The sequence below is a fragment of the Schistocerca gregaria genome, chromosome 8 (genome assembly GCF_023897955.1).
Source record: "Schistocerca gregaria isolate iqSchGreg1 chromosome 8, iqSchGreg1.2, whole genome shotgun sequence".
Classification (NCBI taxonomy): domain Eukaryota; kingdom Metazoa; phylum Arthropoda; class Insecta; order Orthoptera; family Acrididae; genus Schistocerca; species Schistocerca gregaria.
In genome coordinates, this window is record NC_064927.1 from 136,133,687 (window position 1) to 136,151,909 (window position 18,223).

Below are 18,223 nucleotides of genomic sequence, written 5' to 3' on the forward strand. Positions count from 1 at the left end.
TATGAGAAATCGGTTGGAAACTTTCCTCATGTCAGCAAGTTGTAGGTGTCGCCACTGGCGCCAACCTTGAGTGAATGCACTGAAAAGTTAATAATTTGCATATCACAGCATCTTCATCCTGCTGGTTAAATTTCGCGTCTGGAGCACGTAATCTTCGTGGTGTAGCAATTTTAATGGCCAGTAGTGTAAATTAAAAAATATGGGAGCCTTACTTTTGGTACAACTCTCATACACATCATCTGCACTTTGACCGCTCTTTCATTTCTTAGCCTTTTTGAGTATACTGTGTCTAAAAACTGCTATTTTTTAAAGATATTTAAACCTGTGTAATTTCAAACTCTGTTGTATTCTCCAAAGCATCCTATTTTTAAGCCTGTTTGTGAAATCCGCAACGTATGAAAGCTCTCGCCTTTATGAATTTACACTGTGTTTTTTTCACTGGTCCACCTGAATTTCAATACTGAAATTTCGTATTGTACACAAACACAAAAGTCTGCAACTTTCAAAAACTTTCAGCAACTGGCAAATATGGCAAGTAGTTGTAGCAAATTTCAATGAACCATTTACAGTAACTTGGGGAAGCTACTACCTCTGCAATTTGATGAAACGTATGGGGACTTAAGTCATTTTTTATTATTTATTTATTTTGTCATTAGATAATGTTCTCTATTTTGCCATCAAATACAGAATTCTTGTAGGAGAATATAACAATATCGGTACAGCATACACTGTAAAGGATCATATCAGTAATATAAACCAAAGTTCACTTCAACCTACCTTATAGATTTATTCCAAATTTCTTAACGAAATTGTGAGTTACTATTTACAGATGAGTGCCGTTAGAAAATAGCAGCTTAGTAACTGCTAGTGGAAGCTGATAACCTGATGACTTTATCGATGTAATAAAATCCTTTCATTCATTGTCATATTGGGCACAAGAAAAACAGGATGTGATTGTCTTATAATTACACTAACATGCAGGAGAACTGTAAACGATAATTCAGTGTAAACAAAGTAGGAAGAAATCGTGGTTGAAATGAAGATGAACTAAGGTTAATGTAATCAAATGGTTCAATTAAGCCCTCTTAATCTGTAGTAGGATGATTACTTGAGCTTTAGCACTGTATAATAATAACCTTTCTGTTGTTTTAATTCGTTCCGCTTCTCTTGCCATTGGAGTAGAGCAAAATATTTGGTGTTATGCATGCAATCCATATATGTTATTTTGTAGTCAAGAATATTGCCTGATGACATCGCTTGCTTAGCTAAGATGTCCACTTCCTCATTGAAGTTTATACCAACTGAAGTTTAATAATTTGGCCTTTTTATGACAGCAATTAATTTCCTTGATAACATCCAGAATATATCGGTTAGTTGAGTTATTCCAGCTCCTATTCTCGATGTTTTTGAGGGCGCTCTGGGAATCTGATACAATTAAAATCCTAGAGAGTGAAATTGAAAGTAAAGTATAAATTTAAGGGCCTCTCAAACCGACACCGTGTCCACTTTGAATAAAGAAACTGTCTTTGGCAATTTATATATCTTCCAGACTAGATGTCAGTGACAAACATGAGCGTATCTGGTGTATTTCTCTTGAGAATTTTTTAATCTATCGGTAGAAAAGTAGGTGAAATCTGGTCACTTTTGTGTTACATAGATGTAGAAGTTGAATTTATGAAATGTATTATCACAAGTGATCTGTTGAAAGTAATATATCGGTACTTGAAAGCTGAGTACTACCAGATTGTACAGCAACATGACTAATAGACTGGAATACTTAATGTCTGAAGTGATAGGATACTCTGTGCTGAAAGTAGAACAGAGGGATTTTTAATTCTTCTGTTAGAAGCTGTCCTAATAAGTTAAATGCTGTCTTTATTTTTATAGACCGAGCTGTCCTTAAATGTCATGTCTTGAATATAAAATTTTATCAGGAAGTATTTGTCACTGAATGTTAAGAGGATCTCCACTGCCTCCACTAATAGTTCATTTGTTGATGTAGATCGCTTCGCTCCAAGGCAGGTACAAATGTCTCTGGACTTGAAGAGTTTTTAATTTAGCAAGGAGTACCTGTGCAGCAGAGTGATATACAAGGAGGCAATTCCACATCCAAAGAACTTGCAGATGTAGCTCCTGCAAGCGATTTGTGCAAATTTACTTTCTAAAGCTGGGTTTTCATGGCCATGAATTTCTTACACATGCATACCTCAACACTACTCGCGCAAGTCAAGCTTACACATAGAATCACCCAACTTGCACACTGTCATGCAAACTTATGGATAAGTTAAAAAAGCCAAAAGTCATTCTACTTTCTTGCACTATGTTGCTTCCCTCATCATCGCCTACAAGCTTCATCAGCTGTTGATTGGTGATTTGCTCTTATTCTATTCTGTTTCAATGGACAGAACAGATCTAGAATCATGTGAAAAGTTAGTGGCATGCCAGAATAATATGCTTAGTTTTCAACTAACTAAATAAAGACTTTCTCAAGTGGCAATTTGTTCTTAAAGTGCGACAGGAACAACTTTTTAGCATTCAGTAGCTCTTTATAATCACTTATTTGTAATAGAGAAACACCACATCATTCGAAGTGACTAAATGAAATAAAAGGTACTGTAACTGAGAGTGTGACCTTGCTGAGGTTCTTATAACTGCAGAACAGTCAGTACTGTTTTTTTGGATTCATGTGTAAGAAATTTATGCCTGTGGAAATCGAGCTTAAAGCCGAGTTCAGACACCCACAGCAGGTTGCAATGCAGTTTCACGTGTAAGCTGCCAGTTTTTAGTGGCTTAACTTATGAGCTGCAACTTCTATCATGCCACAAAAAGTTCAATTTAGCTGTACTGCGTTGCACCACTATCCTTACATGACCGATCCCTGCTGGCAGTATTTTGAAACACGAGCATTCTGTCGCAGCTGTCAGAGTATTTGCTGCTGTACTCCATTTGATTTTAGTGTGTTATCATTTTATTACTAAAAAATATGAAACAGTGGTCAGCAGGTTCATTTTTGCAATTTCTGGAACTACAAGAATGTTAACCTATGTTTGATTTTCTGCACCAGTGTGTGTGTGTGTGTGTGTGTGTGTGTGTGTGTGTGTGTGTGTGTGTGTGTGTGTCGGTCGGTCGGTGGACGGAGGGGGGGGGGGGTATAATATTTGTAAATCAGTGATGTATCCCACTGTCTTAAAAGTTTTTTGGATGAATAAATAAGTACACTTAATATACATTGATCAGCAAGAACGTTATTATCACCTACCCAATTGCCGGTATGTTCACATTTGGCACAGATAATAGTGAGGACATAGCATGGCATAAAATCAATGAGGCCTTAGTAGGTCGCTGGAGCGAATTGGCACCGCATCTGCGCAGGTAAGTCTTCTAATCCTCATAAATTCCTCGAAGGGGACGATGAGCTCTGACACCATGTCCAGTCACATCCGAGATATGTAATTGGATTCAGATCTGGCGAGTTGGGGGGATCAGCACATGAATTGGAACTCACCAGTGTGTTCCTTGTACCACAATACAACACTTCTGTCCTAGTGATATGGCGCATTATCTTGCTGAAAAATGCCACTGTTGTTGCAAAACATTATTGTCATGAAAGGGTGTACATCGTCTACAACCTGTACACAATACTCCTTGGCCATCATGGCGCCTTGCACAACCTCTGCTGGATCCATGGATGCCCATGTGAATGTTCCTTAAGCGAATGGAGTCGCCGCCAGCTTGTTTTGTCCTGCAGTACAAGTGGCATGTAACTGTTCTCCTGGAAGATGACGGATTCTATTTGGTGCACTGTGTGGTCAGTCACACTTGAACTCTTTCCAGAATTAAAATCTGATGTTAGTTTCACCACAGTTCGCCACCTGCCCTGTTTTACCAGTATGCCCAGCCTATGAGGTCCGACATCTGCCACTCAACCCCCGATATGGTTTCACCTAGGCTTCATCATATGTTGAAGATACTCGCCACAGTACTCCTCAAAGACCCGACAACTAGTGCGTTTCCGAAATGCTCGAGCCGATCCTCCAGGGTATCAGAATCTGCCCACAGTTAAACTCACATAGACTGAGCACCTTCCCCATTCAACACACAGACAGCATGCTCACCGATACTACACACACACCACGTGTGTGTCTGACTTGCAGTCATTCCTCACCAGGTGATGGTGTTATCGGCTGGACGAGTTCATATCGACAGTAGATCAGTGGTCATAATGTTCTGGCTGCTTAGTGTATGCAACCAGAAAAGCGAGTCGTCTAAACTTCGTCGTATGTGAGACCAAGCATTTTATAAATTGTGGATTATATACAGGAAATAGCTCCCAAGCGTGAGATTAGATTAGATTAGTGCTTGTTCCATAGACCATGAATACGACACTTCTAAATGATGTGGAACGTGTCAGGTTAATAAAAGGTGTTTATACAAGATATTACATTACACAAAATATTGCATGACACTTAATATTTTTAATTTTTTGTGAGGGTTAGGGAAATTACCCACTTACTACATCCAAAAATTCATCTAATGAGTAGAAGGAGTTGCCATTAAGAAATTCTTTTAATTTCCTTTTAAATGCTATATGACTGACTGTCAGACATTTGATGCTATTAGGTAAGTGACCAAAGACTTGGGTGGCAGCATAATTTATCCCCTTTTGAGCTAAAGTTAGATTTAACCTTGAGTAGGGACGATCATCCTTTCCTCTAGTGTTGTAGCCATGGACACTGCTATTACTTTTGAATTCATTCGGATTGTTAATAACAAACTTCATAAGTGAATATATATATTGTGAGGCTACAGTGAAGATCTCTAGCTCTTTAAATAAGTGTCTGCAGGACGATCTTGGATGAGCTCCGGCAGTTATTCTGATTACACGCTTTTGTGCAATGAACACTCTTTTACTGAATAATGAGTTACCCCAGAATATGATGCCATACGAAAACAGAGAATGAAAATATGAGTGGTAAGCTGCTAAACAAAAAAATAGTTATTCAAAGTTGGGAGAGTGGCGTGTCTGCAGATGACATTTACACGCGAGCTGTTGAATTGTTCGCCATTGCAGACAATATTTTCATCTCCGCATTTCTTTTATAAATGTGTTTGAGGCCTTTGATTTATACCTGCGCGAAATCTACTTTCGGATCCAACATTTGGATTTCGTCTTCCTTGTATTATCTCTTGTCACAGCTCTAACGACATAACCTGCACTATAAGGTTCCTACCTGGTTACAGGATTTTAGCTGATGCCGTATTGAAAGCTGTGCAACTACGTAGAATTTTTGACGTACTTTGTTAACGGTAGCTCACGATGCCACTACAGAAAGCAAGAAGCTATGACGTCACATTAGTTGTGCGTGTGAACTCGGCTGCCGGCTGGACACCCGCCTTCTATCATGGGAATCGAGAGAGGCAGTGCTGTGGTTAGCGCATTGGACTCGTATTCGTGAAGACGACGGTTCAAACCTGCGTCCGGGAATCCGGCTTTAGGTTTCCCGTGATTCCCTAAATCGCTTTAAGCAAATGCCGGGGTGGTTCCTTTCGAAGACACGGCTGGCTTCCCTCCCCATCCTTCCCTAATTCGATGGGACTGATGATCTCGCTGTTTGGTCCTTTCCCCCAAATCAAACAGCCAACCTTTAATACGGGGCTTGCACTGCTAGTGTTCTGTGGAGTATCTGCTGGCAAGTGTGAATATCTTTGCGCGAATACATTGTGTGGGTAGAAAACATGTGTATTTTGTAAACATAACCAATAGAAAATTGTTCAGTATGGGCAGTAATGTAAAGGAGCTAAATGAGGTAGCAATATTTTTACGGAGTGACTCGCGCATAGATGTGAAGAAAATTTCGCTGCAATATGTATTAGGTGAGACTTGTTCTGTACGTAGCCAAAATGCTTGAAATTAACGGATATGTACAACGGTGTTAACTTGCCTTTTTTTTCAATTTTAGGACTTACCGGCACCGATGAAGGCCGAAAAGCTTTGATTGAGGCGCCAGAAATAATTGGCTCTTTGCTCAAGTTGACTGCAAGTGATAACACAAGCGTTGCGAAAGACGCATGTTTGGCGTTAATTAATCTGTCAGCAGACGAGTCATGTTCAAAAACCTTGTTGAATTTCAAGTGCCCTGACAAGGTAGTGATTTTATTTGTTATGTGCTGTGCCTGTTTTTGTTTCAATTTCAAGAATGTGGTTACTCACACACTATTTATAAAGCGGAATATCGACGTTAGAGGTAGATGTTGCAGTGAACTATGCATGAGGCTAAATCTGGACTGAGAAAAGTTGTAACATACTCTGTCGTGAAAACGGCATGTTCAACATGTAATTATCGCTGTATCTTAGTATGTAGAAAAAGTTAGCAGGCGAATTAAGCTTCTACAACCATCTTGACCAAGTTTTAAAATTATTTTAGCTGGTGGCCTCATGTCTTCTATGTTAAGTGCTTACTTGTATCATGTTGTTTGTTTTGTCACCAATGTTCTCTTCACCACTTCACATTTAACAAATGACGAGACTGTTAACTTCTACCCCAGATTTAAATTACTCTCAACTTATTACTACTTTGCATTCCAGACACATTCTTTTGGTATTTTCTTATACAGGGCAGTTATATTTAAACTTTTGCTACCAGTACTTGAACCACTGTATTTGGAAAACAAGTTAATGTATGGGTACCTGACTTTATAGGGATGATTTGCATTGTTAGTAGTGTTAGTGTCATGATTTGCTGGTACAGTGTGGCAACATAGGGCTGAAGCACATGCATCAGATGCATTACATTTGCAGACAGTCTGCATTGTTCTGCACAATGCGAGCGTTGCTTTACAGTACTCATAAATCTGTTGTATCGAAAGAGCAATAGTACTGCTGCTCTTTGGAAGTATTGTCATATTAAAGGAATACAGAGATGTCTTCTTCCAACTCTGAGGTTCAACAACATGATTTAGATGTTTGAATTGACTGGTGATTTGGGAATTGTTCCTGGAGGCAGTTGCTCATTTGCACCACAGATTGTTGAAGGATGCTGGACGCAATGTGCAATCTGTAAGCAGCACATGAGCTGTGTTGTGACAGCTGAACATTCCATGGTATACCATTCAAAAAGTAAATCAAATAGTTGTGAATTGTTATTTGATGCATCATGCAGACATTTGAGTAGACTTTGCTCTTATGTTTCTTGCAAACATTGAAGTTGATGACATGTGGTCTAGGTATTTGGTGAGTGATGAAGTACACTTTACACTGACAGGGGGACAGTGAACTCCCACAGCTGTTGCATTTGGGGATCACCACCATTAATAATGTTCATGCAATTGCTCTTCCTGGTGAATGTGTCCCTGTGTGGTGTGGCTTCACAGCACAGTTCATGGTTGGTCCATTTTCTTTGAGGAACTCGGCCGCCAAGGACATGCAACATGCAACTGTGATCTGCTTTGCCAACATGTGATCCCTGGTACTTTGGACTAAGCTGTTTTGGTGCATGGTGGAGATCTGCCTGATATTGCTTAAGAGGTCAGTCAGTTGCTTTGTAAACCAATCACAGAAAGCCAAATCATTGGTTGATCATTCCGAATGCTGTGGCCACCATGATAACTAAATTTTAACTCGAGTGATTTCTGGCTTTGGGTTACCCGAAGGAGAGGGTATCACAACAGGACACAAACACATTGGAAGTTGAAGATGATCATAGCAATGGAGATACAGGCAACATCCCACCAGTGATGTTTTTGGTCATAACAGTGCAACTCTAGTGCAGTTCCAGGCTGTCATGGCTGCAGCTGGTCATCACATTTAGCAACTTGGAATGTTAATATAGTATGCAGTTAACAAATGCTACCCTCTCATGAGTAAATTAAAATGTTTCTTTCAATGGTTTATTCATTATTTCTCTTCCGGATGTCATTACAAGTGCTTCCACAAAGTTTCGTTATCCTACATTCATGTGTTTTTTCATGGGTTCCTGTCAGGGAGCAAAAGTTTAATTATAACAACCCTGTGTGTCAGTGAAACATGAACATGTTTTACAATGCAACAGAGAAGGGCATAGGCTACTTTTGTTTACAAAAAGATTAAGAAAATAGATGCACAGGATTGTATTTCATTCATCATGTTCTGTTTCAATCAATAAGGAGAACCTTCAGGGATGCAGAACGAGTCAGGACATACATTAACAGGCAAATCGTAGAAACTTAATCTTTATACTTATTGTCAAGAAAATATCGCTGTACAGCTTTATGATGTTCATCCTTAAGAAATACCAATGCATTGAATATGAGGAGTCAAATATTTTACCCATTATATCGTCAAAATGTTGGTCATAATCAACTCTTCTAAACCCATTATTTGGTCATTTTTACTGTGACATTGGCTGAGAGAATCAGTGAGGACAGTAGATTTCACCGTTAAGTTTATTTCAGGCAATGTTCACAAATAAGTTCAGTGGCTATGCTGGTTTTCATCTGTCTAGACGTAATCAACAACCTGTAAACATTGATTAGCCAATCGCTGTGCCAAAACCACAGCAGGAGCCTCATATAGTACAATCCTCAAGAAAATCGTGACTCTTAGCATGTTTTGATGCAACCATCAGCTGTGAGATATTTGTAGGCTATTGGCAGTGCCTATACAAACGAAACTAGCACAACCTCTAAACAATTTTGTGAGCATTGACTGACAATAAGTTCAGTGATAGGAACCGTGTCACCACTCAGTGAACTATAACAACACAAAACAACACTTAATATAGACCTATTCAATTTCTCTAGAAGCCAATGTGTAAGTAAAGGAATACCCTTAGGAAACTGAGTGAGGTGGCACATTGGTTAGCACACTGTACTCGCATTCGGGATGACGGCAGTTCAAATGCATGCCTGGCGATCCTGATTTAGGTTTTCCATAATTTGGTGGGACCAATGAGTTCACGGCTTGGTCCTGTCCCCCAAATCAACCCATAGGAATTTGTTTTTGTTGGGGTGGAGAGGCAAATTGGACATTCTCTCCTGCATCTGCTCCAATATGAATCAAAGCCCACAGTGTAACTACATTTACAGATTGTCCTGTTTTGAATACTGTATACTTAACTCCCTATTCAAAACTCCTTCTCCTGTTCCTCTGGCTTGAGCTGCTTGTTTGACAACTTGCACACAATGGAAATATTTTAGACCTTGTAGCTACAAACAGACCTTACCTTATCAACAGTGTCACTGTAGATGTGAGTGATCATGATGTCATCATAGTGACGATGATCACTAAAGCTAATAAAGCCAGCAAGAAGGAAGAAAACATTCACACAGGAGGACTGTACAGACACATAATTGTTACTGTTACACAGGTGAGAACATAGTAATAGCCATCCCAGGTGTAGAGCAAGTTAAATAGTTGGAAACAGATGTTATCAGGATTGGATAGAATCTCAATTCAATTTTACAGGGAGTACTCTGCAGCATTTGCTTCTTCCTTATATTGCATTTGTCATGAATCTCTCCCCCCAGTGCAAAGTGTCAAGTACAGGAGATGTCTCCTGTATGTAAGAAGGGTAAAATAATGGGCCTGCAAAGTTACAGACTCGTATCCTTAACATCAGTATGCTACAAGATTTTTGAACATATTTCAAGTTAGAATATAATACTTTTTATTGAGGCAGAAAAGCTTCTGTCCATAATCGGCACAAAATTAGAAAGCAATGCTTATGCAATATTCAGCTTGCTATTTTCTCACATGATATCCTGCAAACCATGCTTTCAAAAAGCATATGACACAACATCCCTCTGCAAACTGTCAATGAAGGAAGCATATTGAATATATACCCAGATATGTGAGTAATTCGAAGACTTCTTAAGTTACAGGACCCAGTATGTTGTCCTTGACAGCGAGTGTTAGTCAGAGAGAAGGGTATCATAAGGAGTTCCCCAGGGTAGTGTAATAGGACTGTTCTTGTTCTCTATATACATAAATGATCTCACAGATAGGACAAGCAGCAATCTGTAAATGTTTACTGATGACAATGTAGTATATGGAAAAGTATCATTATTGAATGACTAAAGAAGGATACAGGATGACACACAGAATTTCTATTTGGTGTGATGAATGTCCACTTGATCTACATGTAGAAGAATACTAGTTAATGCAAATGAGTAGGAAAACCAGTCCTGTATGTTCAACACAGATTTGTAGGAGAAACAAACCCCTAATGTTCGCATGCAGCATTAGTTGTGTTATGTTTAACCCAGTCACGTCATTTAAGTATCCAGGCATAATTTTGCAAAGTGATACAAAATGGAATAAACATGTAAGGTTGGTAGTAGGGAGGGTGAATGGTTGACAGGTTTATTGGAAGAGATTTGAGAAGGTATCGCTCATCGAGAACGTGTAGTTCATCTACAAATGCATGTGCAAACTGTTCTTGAGTACTGCTTGAATGTTTGCTGTCCCCATCAGATCATATTAAAGGAAGCCATTGGAGCAATTCAGAGACATGCTGTTAGATTTGTTACCAGTAGGTTAGATTTACATGTGAGTGTTAATGCAGTTGCTTTGTGAAGTTGAATGAGAATCACTGGAGGAACGACAAGAGTAATTTTGCAAAAATGTTGAGAAAATGCATTTGTAGGCATCTCCAGAGTGATTCTACAGTCACTGATATACATTTCATGCAAAGATCCATTTTTCCCTTACACCATTTGCGAGTGGAACAGGAAAGGAAGTGACTAATGGTGGTACAGAATACCCTCCACCATACACCACACTGTGGAGTATGTATGTAGGTTGTAAACCAGTTCATGTCATTTCAGCTCTACCTCTACTGAACTGAAATTACTTGTACCAAAGGGCACTACCTGGCTCTCATCAACCTCTTACACATACATTACAGCACGCAAAGCATTGCATCTTGTCCAGTTCCTTATTGTTTGGTAAAGGGGTCACTGCACCCAAGGTATTGGGTTGAAAATCTGCTCCTGTGTTTACCCAGACTAGTTTTGTTCTACTTTGTGCTACTATGTCCCATGAGATGGTGCTAAGGGACTGGACATGCAATTCGGGTGGCTTACACTGGCCTATCGGTGTGTCTGGCAGCAACTCCATATTTTCAGCAGTAGTACTTAAATGGAATGATTGCAGTTAAGCTCTGCTATATGGCATTTCAGATCAATTTCAGCAGTATACATCACAGCTGCTGCTATCTCGAGGAAGTAATTCCACACAAGCATGGAAATCTTTCACTTTTGTTTTTAAGTTCACTGATGCCGAACTGAGTTTGTGCCCATTATCCCCATGTGCTTCACCACAGTCTACAATGACATGGGTCTGAATTTTGTACTCAAAAGTACATCTTGACTTGCCACAGATACCTGTAACCCCCTGTTCAACAGAAACGTGCCTGTCCCTCCTCTTTCAGAACCAATCATTCAAAAATCTGCCACTGATTCCTCAAAGGTTTCCTGAGCTTACAGTCAAGGGGAATGCAGCATAGTTGCTGCAATGTTTTTGTTTAACAGCTGAGTATGAAATCCACGTTGTGTCCACCTGCCTTCCTCACACATAAAAATCTGAGTCTCTCATTTCATCTGATCACTGTCTCTATTCGCACCTAAACCTTTGTAGTTGTGACAGCTTCATGCAATGATTTCAGAAACTCTGGTTGTATTTTAAAGGAAACTTCAGCAGGCAAAGCTCTGTTGAAATGTGTTGGCCACTCTTTGTTCTGCTTCATGTTGAAGGGCTCGTTAACTGTATCATTGTCTGTAAGTTTATAAGTATTGATAGAAGTTTTAGTAATTCTGTCCACAGAATTTTCTATGGACTCCTTGTCTCTGAGGTATACTATCCAAATTTTCTCAATAGTACCTTGGGTGTATTTTATCTCCGATAGCATTCCAGTAATTCTTCTTGCATATCCTGAAAGGAATGATCGCCTCATAACTTTTCACAGCACATAAGATTTGGCTTTGCATCCTGTATTAAGCCCGATGCAATAATTGCTCATCATTCCGGCCTCCTAATTTTGTGTGTATGTAGGCAGTCTACAAATGCCAAAACATCATCATGGTATGATGTTTCAGCATTCCTTACCTAAAAAAGAAGTCACTAATGTGGCATTGGTAATATCTAGGATGGGTAAGGAAGTACTAGGCGAACATCATCCCCAGCTCTCTTCCCACAGCCTCTCTAACTCCTGATGCAAGTCAATATTATCTGCTTGCAGTTGAGCTACCTGATCAAGCTAGTGCTGGATTTCCTCCTGGGTAATCACCTCCTCCCCCATAATGTGTGTCAGTGCTTTGCTTACAGTATATGAGTGAACAAAAAGAAAGGACAAATAGCAAGTGGAACACAATAAAATGTGGAAAAATTACTCTTATCAGCCCACACAGTACTCCCAATTGAGAGTTACTTGCTGCACCCTTGATGAGTACTGCCATTGAACTTGGGATTATAACACCCAGAATGAACACTATTTTCGTTATAGGATTGGTGATATTCTGTCAGATATCATGTAATGAAAGAAATCATTTTGCATAGATTTTAATGATTCTTAGTGTCTTTTAAATTAGTCAAATTCTACATTAGTGATAGCTCTTTGAATTTGAATTTTAATAACCTGGTTAGATTTTTGGATCTTAAGTTCCATGATAAATTGATATGATTACCACATATCATGGAGTTACATCAGAAAGAAGTGTGTACAATAAGTTTCACAAGACCTTTGTTCCGATCTGATTTGAATATATTTGCACACTGTATGAATTTGGAAGGCAGACATATTGAACTACTCTATGCTGTTCACCATGATCATGGTGATAAGCAGTTTCTGTCAAACCATCCTGAGACCCATTGTATCCACTGAGACTGGCCACATGCCACTCTCAATGAGATGTCCTTTTCTCATGATGAAATATGCACTGAAGGATCTTATCGCTGTTACAGTCATTGACATACAATAAAATTACTGAATGCTTTACAAGCAGCTATTTAAAATCAGACAGGTGACCAGACTGTCCAGGATCGAAGCATGATAATGTCTAATGAGATTAGTAATGACAGAATTTAGTATTGCCAATCAGGGCTTGATTAAGTCACTGTTCTGGTTAAATAAAAGGCTCAAACTGATTTTATAAATGACAAAACACAATAAAAATAATATTTTCAATCAGACCTACATTTTTACTTTTTTAAAAATTGTTTTTCAATTGTCCATAGTGTATTTACAGTTTGAAATGGTGATATACCCAAACAGGTATCCGTTCTGGAACTCACTGTCATTTTTCCGAGTGTGTTTTTGAAATTCTCCATTCTTTTAATTTGAATAAAATAGCTTCTTGACTGACAGAGTGTAGCAGCAGGGGCATTGTTGCCAGCAAGCAGCCAGTCACACTTGATAAGGTTCTGAACAAACTTACAAAATTAGCATATGGTGCTTTAGAAAGAACTATGGTTGGCTGGCCCCTCACAAATGAAATGCCAGTCACAAAGTTAATCTAACTGAAGTTTAATAATTGCAGTGTACATGGCACACAGCTTAACACTAGCTAAAGTGGCCCATAAACGATCGAACCTGCTTGGCAAGTATCACATGAGTGATGAGAAATGGAGTAGGGATTCATGAGATTTCACCCCTGTCTGATATGGTTGCACATTGACAGGAATGCTTGATGGCTGTGATTGGCTGTTTGCCCTCTAGCTAACTAATCGGCAATGACTGCATGTGTTTATTGATGTTAATATCAGTGTTTCTTCTTTTTGAAAATGCATAGTAAATAGTGCAGTTTCTGAAATGTGATTTGTGACTGAGAAGGAATATACCTTACAATATATTCCTCTGTACAGAGAATATTTGTAGCTGTGGAAAATACACAGCAATACATGCACAAAAGTAAAAGATATCTTGCTGTTAAAAAAAAGACAGAAACAGAAGTGTTACAGAGGAAAGCGTAAAAAAGAAAATCAGTATTTTGTGTTTGTGTCCTGAATGTGAAAGTGGGAAAATAAGGAAGAGCAGTGTGCAGTGTGTCAGATTCTTCCATAGACAAGTTTTATGCACCAGCTCTGTAGTATTACAATGAACTTAAATTTTTGGAAGACAAATTGGAGGGGGGAGCAGGAATAAGTACCAGAGAGAGAGAGAGAGAGAGAGAGAGAGAGAGAGAGAGGAAGGTTGTACATCAAATGTTTATTTAGTGCTTCATATATTGTTACATAAATATGATTGCTAATGATATATGTCTCACATTACATTTACTGAAAGCATTTTTATTTCCAAGGATCTGCTGCTTCTGTATTGTAGTATTCACAGAAATTCTCTCTAATTCCCTTTGCTTGTAATATTGCATTTCCTGTTGCACTTCTGTGAAGCTCTACTAGTTCACTGTGTTCATTCAACCAGTTACCTGGTATTAAAGTATCTGTACTGCAATCTTCAAAATCTACCTCTCGAAGCCAAGTACCATTATCCTGTCTTATAATAAGTTGCTGTATGTAAGTGGCAACAATCCAGTACAACAGTTTTTGTTTCCTCTGGTGACAGAGTAATAGGCGATCTGAAAATTTTTAATCTTGGCTTTAGAATGCCAAACACATTTTCCACACTGCACTGGCCGGAGTGGCTGAGCAGTTCTAGGTGCTACAGTCTGGAACCACGCGACTGCTAAGGTCGCAGGTTCGAATCCTGCCTCGGGCATGGATGTGTGTGATGTCCTAAGGTTAGTTAGGTTTAAGTAGTTCTAAGTTCTAGCCTCAAATGTTAAGTCCCATAGTGCTCAGAGCCATTTGAACCATTTTCCACACTGCAACTTGCACCAGACAAACAATACTCATACACTTGATTTTCTTTGTTTAGTATGCTTTGGTTATATGGTTTCAGGAGATGGGCTAAAAAGCTAAAAAGCCTCATATCCCACAAAAACTAAATGAAATTTTTTGTTTGTGTTGGGCAGTTTGGCATATGTAACTCGTTGTTTTGCAATAGCATCCAAAAAGGGGTACTTTTCGATACTCTTCTATCAGTGATTCTTCCATTTGTCCCAACATCCCCCATAACCAGCCAGTAGTTTGCATTGGCTGCAACCGTGAGCACGTTGCTGTAATTCCTCTGACCCAGAATGTTCAGCTTTCTTTATAGTTATGTGTTGCCCATCAACACCACCAATACATTTATTAAAAATCATCTGGCTTCAAAATCTCTGACAATTTTTTTCCAACAGTCTTGTGTACTGGGCAGCTAAAAATAAATGATGTTTTCATAATGACTTATATACAAGAATGCAATCTGATTATTTTTATGTTAGGAATCAATTTCACCACAGCCCACCTCTTCAGACAACAACAAATTCATGGCTGTTACAAACAAAAAGGAAAAAAGAAGACATCTAACATGTATTGCATAAGCTAGCTCATAAACATCTGCAAAAAGATGAAACAGAAAGTGAAACTGTCACAAAATCCAGACTTTGAAACTGCAATACCTAATTTGTGTAACCGCCCCACTTAATGTCCTAGGTGCAGTACAGAACTGAAATTTTAGGTCATCAATCAGTAATACTTAAATTTTGAGTTGCTGGAATGGACTTTCGCATAACTGTGCCCTTCTTCTCAATACCAGGGTGAAGTAATTACAGCAAGTCATTAAAGTCTGACTATCCATTTGTTGCAAGTTCCTATAATCATCATGATCATGTTCTGTGCGTAACATCCCAGGCAGCAGATTTCCATGGGTTTACTTCTCTCACAATTTCAGCCATTGCTTGGTCCATTGACATCTTTTTTTTCATATACAATGTTAAAGCCAGTTCAGTATAACCTTTATCTGTATCAGTAAGAATTTTCTACATACAAAAGAATTTGTCATCCGTAAACTTGAATATCAAGTGGGTTTTTTTGTTAACTTTCAATTGTTTGCTCCATTGTGGGTCTGTCTGTATATACATGAGAGAAACAGGAGTTACGGCCCTACAGCCAGTACCAGCTACTTAGCACTCCACGCCTGGGAAACTGTTTGTGGGTTAGGCTCAACTGTTTGCTTTAACATCTACGTACAGTCTTGTCAAGTACTCACTCCGTGAACAGAAAATTTGTCAAGCATGTCTGATCATTTATGGGCTGCAGTTGAGTGGATGATGAGCTGCCCTAGTCAGAAATTTCTCATTTGGTCAGGCTCTTAGGTCCTCCAGTCAATGCAGAAACTGTACCCAACACAGAAAATAATGTAGACACCATGGCACTATCCTGAACATAAAAAATCAAGGAAAGGTCTTCCTGTTGAGTAGAGGCATATAGAAATCAGCCACTATGATATTGTGGACACAGCAATGAAAGACAACTGTATAGACAGGTCTGGAGGGACACTTCTCTGTATGCTGTCATTTCATTGATGATCAGGAAACTTGTGAGCCTGTAAGGAGGGGGGGGGGGGGGAATTTTGAAAATAACAGACAAATAGGGACCACCACCAACCACTCACAATGTTTAGGGTGAAAGTCTTCATGTATTTTTCACAAGTGTTTAATATGCTCTCCATCAGAATCACGGCAGACATTTGTGAGAACTGCTCCTCACAATAGTCCGCATGACCCACAGTTGCCGTCTAAGATTAAACCACTCACCAATTTGTAATGGTTGTGACTGCATCCTCCACGACAATTCTCACCCACATGTTGCTGTGAACTGATCTACTGCAAAAGTGTGAATGGAATATCATCACCCACGCACCCTGTTGTCTGACCTTCACATGTAGTGACTACTACTTGTTCCCTAAGATGAAAGAAAATTTGACCAGAAGGCTATTCAGCTCCAATAATGAGGTGATAGATGATGACCAACACTTCCTCGAGGACATGTTGATGGTGATGAGTTGGTATGGCATGGGCACACAGAAACTGTCACAGTGTCTACAAAAATACGTCAACTGAAATGGCGATTATGTAGAAAAATAGATATACAACCTTCGAAATAATGCAAATGTCATAGAAAAATGTGCATTTTTGTATTTCTTAAAAGATAGAATACCTTACCTTTAGGATAACCATCATAACTGACATGCTGTGGTGTGATGGTAGTCTGGAAGTTTATTGTTGTTTCCTTAGAATTCAGTCACATATCAGTGTCTTACTGTTAACTTTCATTTTGAGGCAGATAACTAATATGGGGTGTTTCAAAAAAGCTTACCTAATGTCGCAAGACTTTCTTTTACATGAATCAAGATAGGAACTTGGTGTGAATTTTAACCTCTGCACAATTTTTAGTTTCATAAGAACCATCTAATTTCAGAAGGGTATTTCCTTTACATATATGCATACCCAAAAATTTGATATCTTCATGTATTTTTCATAAATGATTAATATGCTCTCCACCAGAATCATGGCAGACACTCAGACAAGAGTCAAACTTGTTCCATACTCTTGTGAACAGGTCTGGAATTACTGCTTTTGCTGTGTGGCATCAGAGTTCACCCAGAGTTGTTCGAAGGATATAGGACAACTCGATAGCCATGCAACCCCCCCACTCCCATAAAAAAAGAAAAAAACCGAGGGGAGGGGAGGAGGGAGAGAGGAAGAGGGGGAGAGGAGGAGGAGAAGAAGAAGGGACATAGGAGATGTGAGATCGGAGTACCTTGGTGGCCCCTTACAGCTGATCCATCATTGGGACAACCGATTATCAAGAAATGCTGTTACGTACAGGTACCAATGCAGTGGTGCTCTGCCCCATTGAAAAATGAAATTTTTGAGATTTTGTTGTAACTGTGGTTAAACACACATCTCCAACAAATCTGGGTATGTATTTTCTGTAATGGAGTGTGCTAGCTGTATCATGGCGATTCCTAATGGCAACCACGTGAACAGATGATCTACAGCTGTCATCAAGGTAAACTTTTGGTTTTGATGCACAAGTTAAAATTTATTCCAAGTTTCTGTCTTCAGTCATGTGGAAGATAATGTCTTGTGAAATAGTAAGAATCTATTTGAAACACTCTGTATAATACAGTGTACTGGATTAGGCAGTATGAAATAATTGGTGCTTGTTTTTTATGTCAGGATTTAGTCCACTTACAATAAGGCACATACACTATGTGATCAAAAGTATCCGGAAACCTGGCTAAAAATGACTTAAAAATACATGGCGCCTGCTGTCAGTAATGCTGGAATTCATTATTGTGTTGGTCCACCCTTAGCCTCGCAGCTTCCTCTCTCACAGGCAGACATCCAATCAGATGCTAGAAGG

At 39.1% G+C, this 18,223-nt stretch overlaps 1 protein-coding gene across 1 annotated transcript in view; it reads left to right on the forward strand.

Moving 5' to 3' along the window:
* Positions 1–5,556: 5,556 nt before the first annotated feature.
* Positions 5,557–18,223, forward strand: part of LOC126285331 (protein HGH1 homolog) — a 66,609-nt gene continuing 53,942 nt past the window's right edge. The window contains exons 1-2 of the mRNA XM_049984648.1: positions 5,557–5,874; positions 5,961–6,145. Coding sequence (XP_049840605.1) covers positions 5,778–5,874; positions 5,961–6,145 — 282 coding nt within the window. The 5' untranslated portion in view covers positions 5,557–5,777. The remainder of the gene's footprint in view (positions 5,875–5,960; positions 6,146–18,223) is intronic.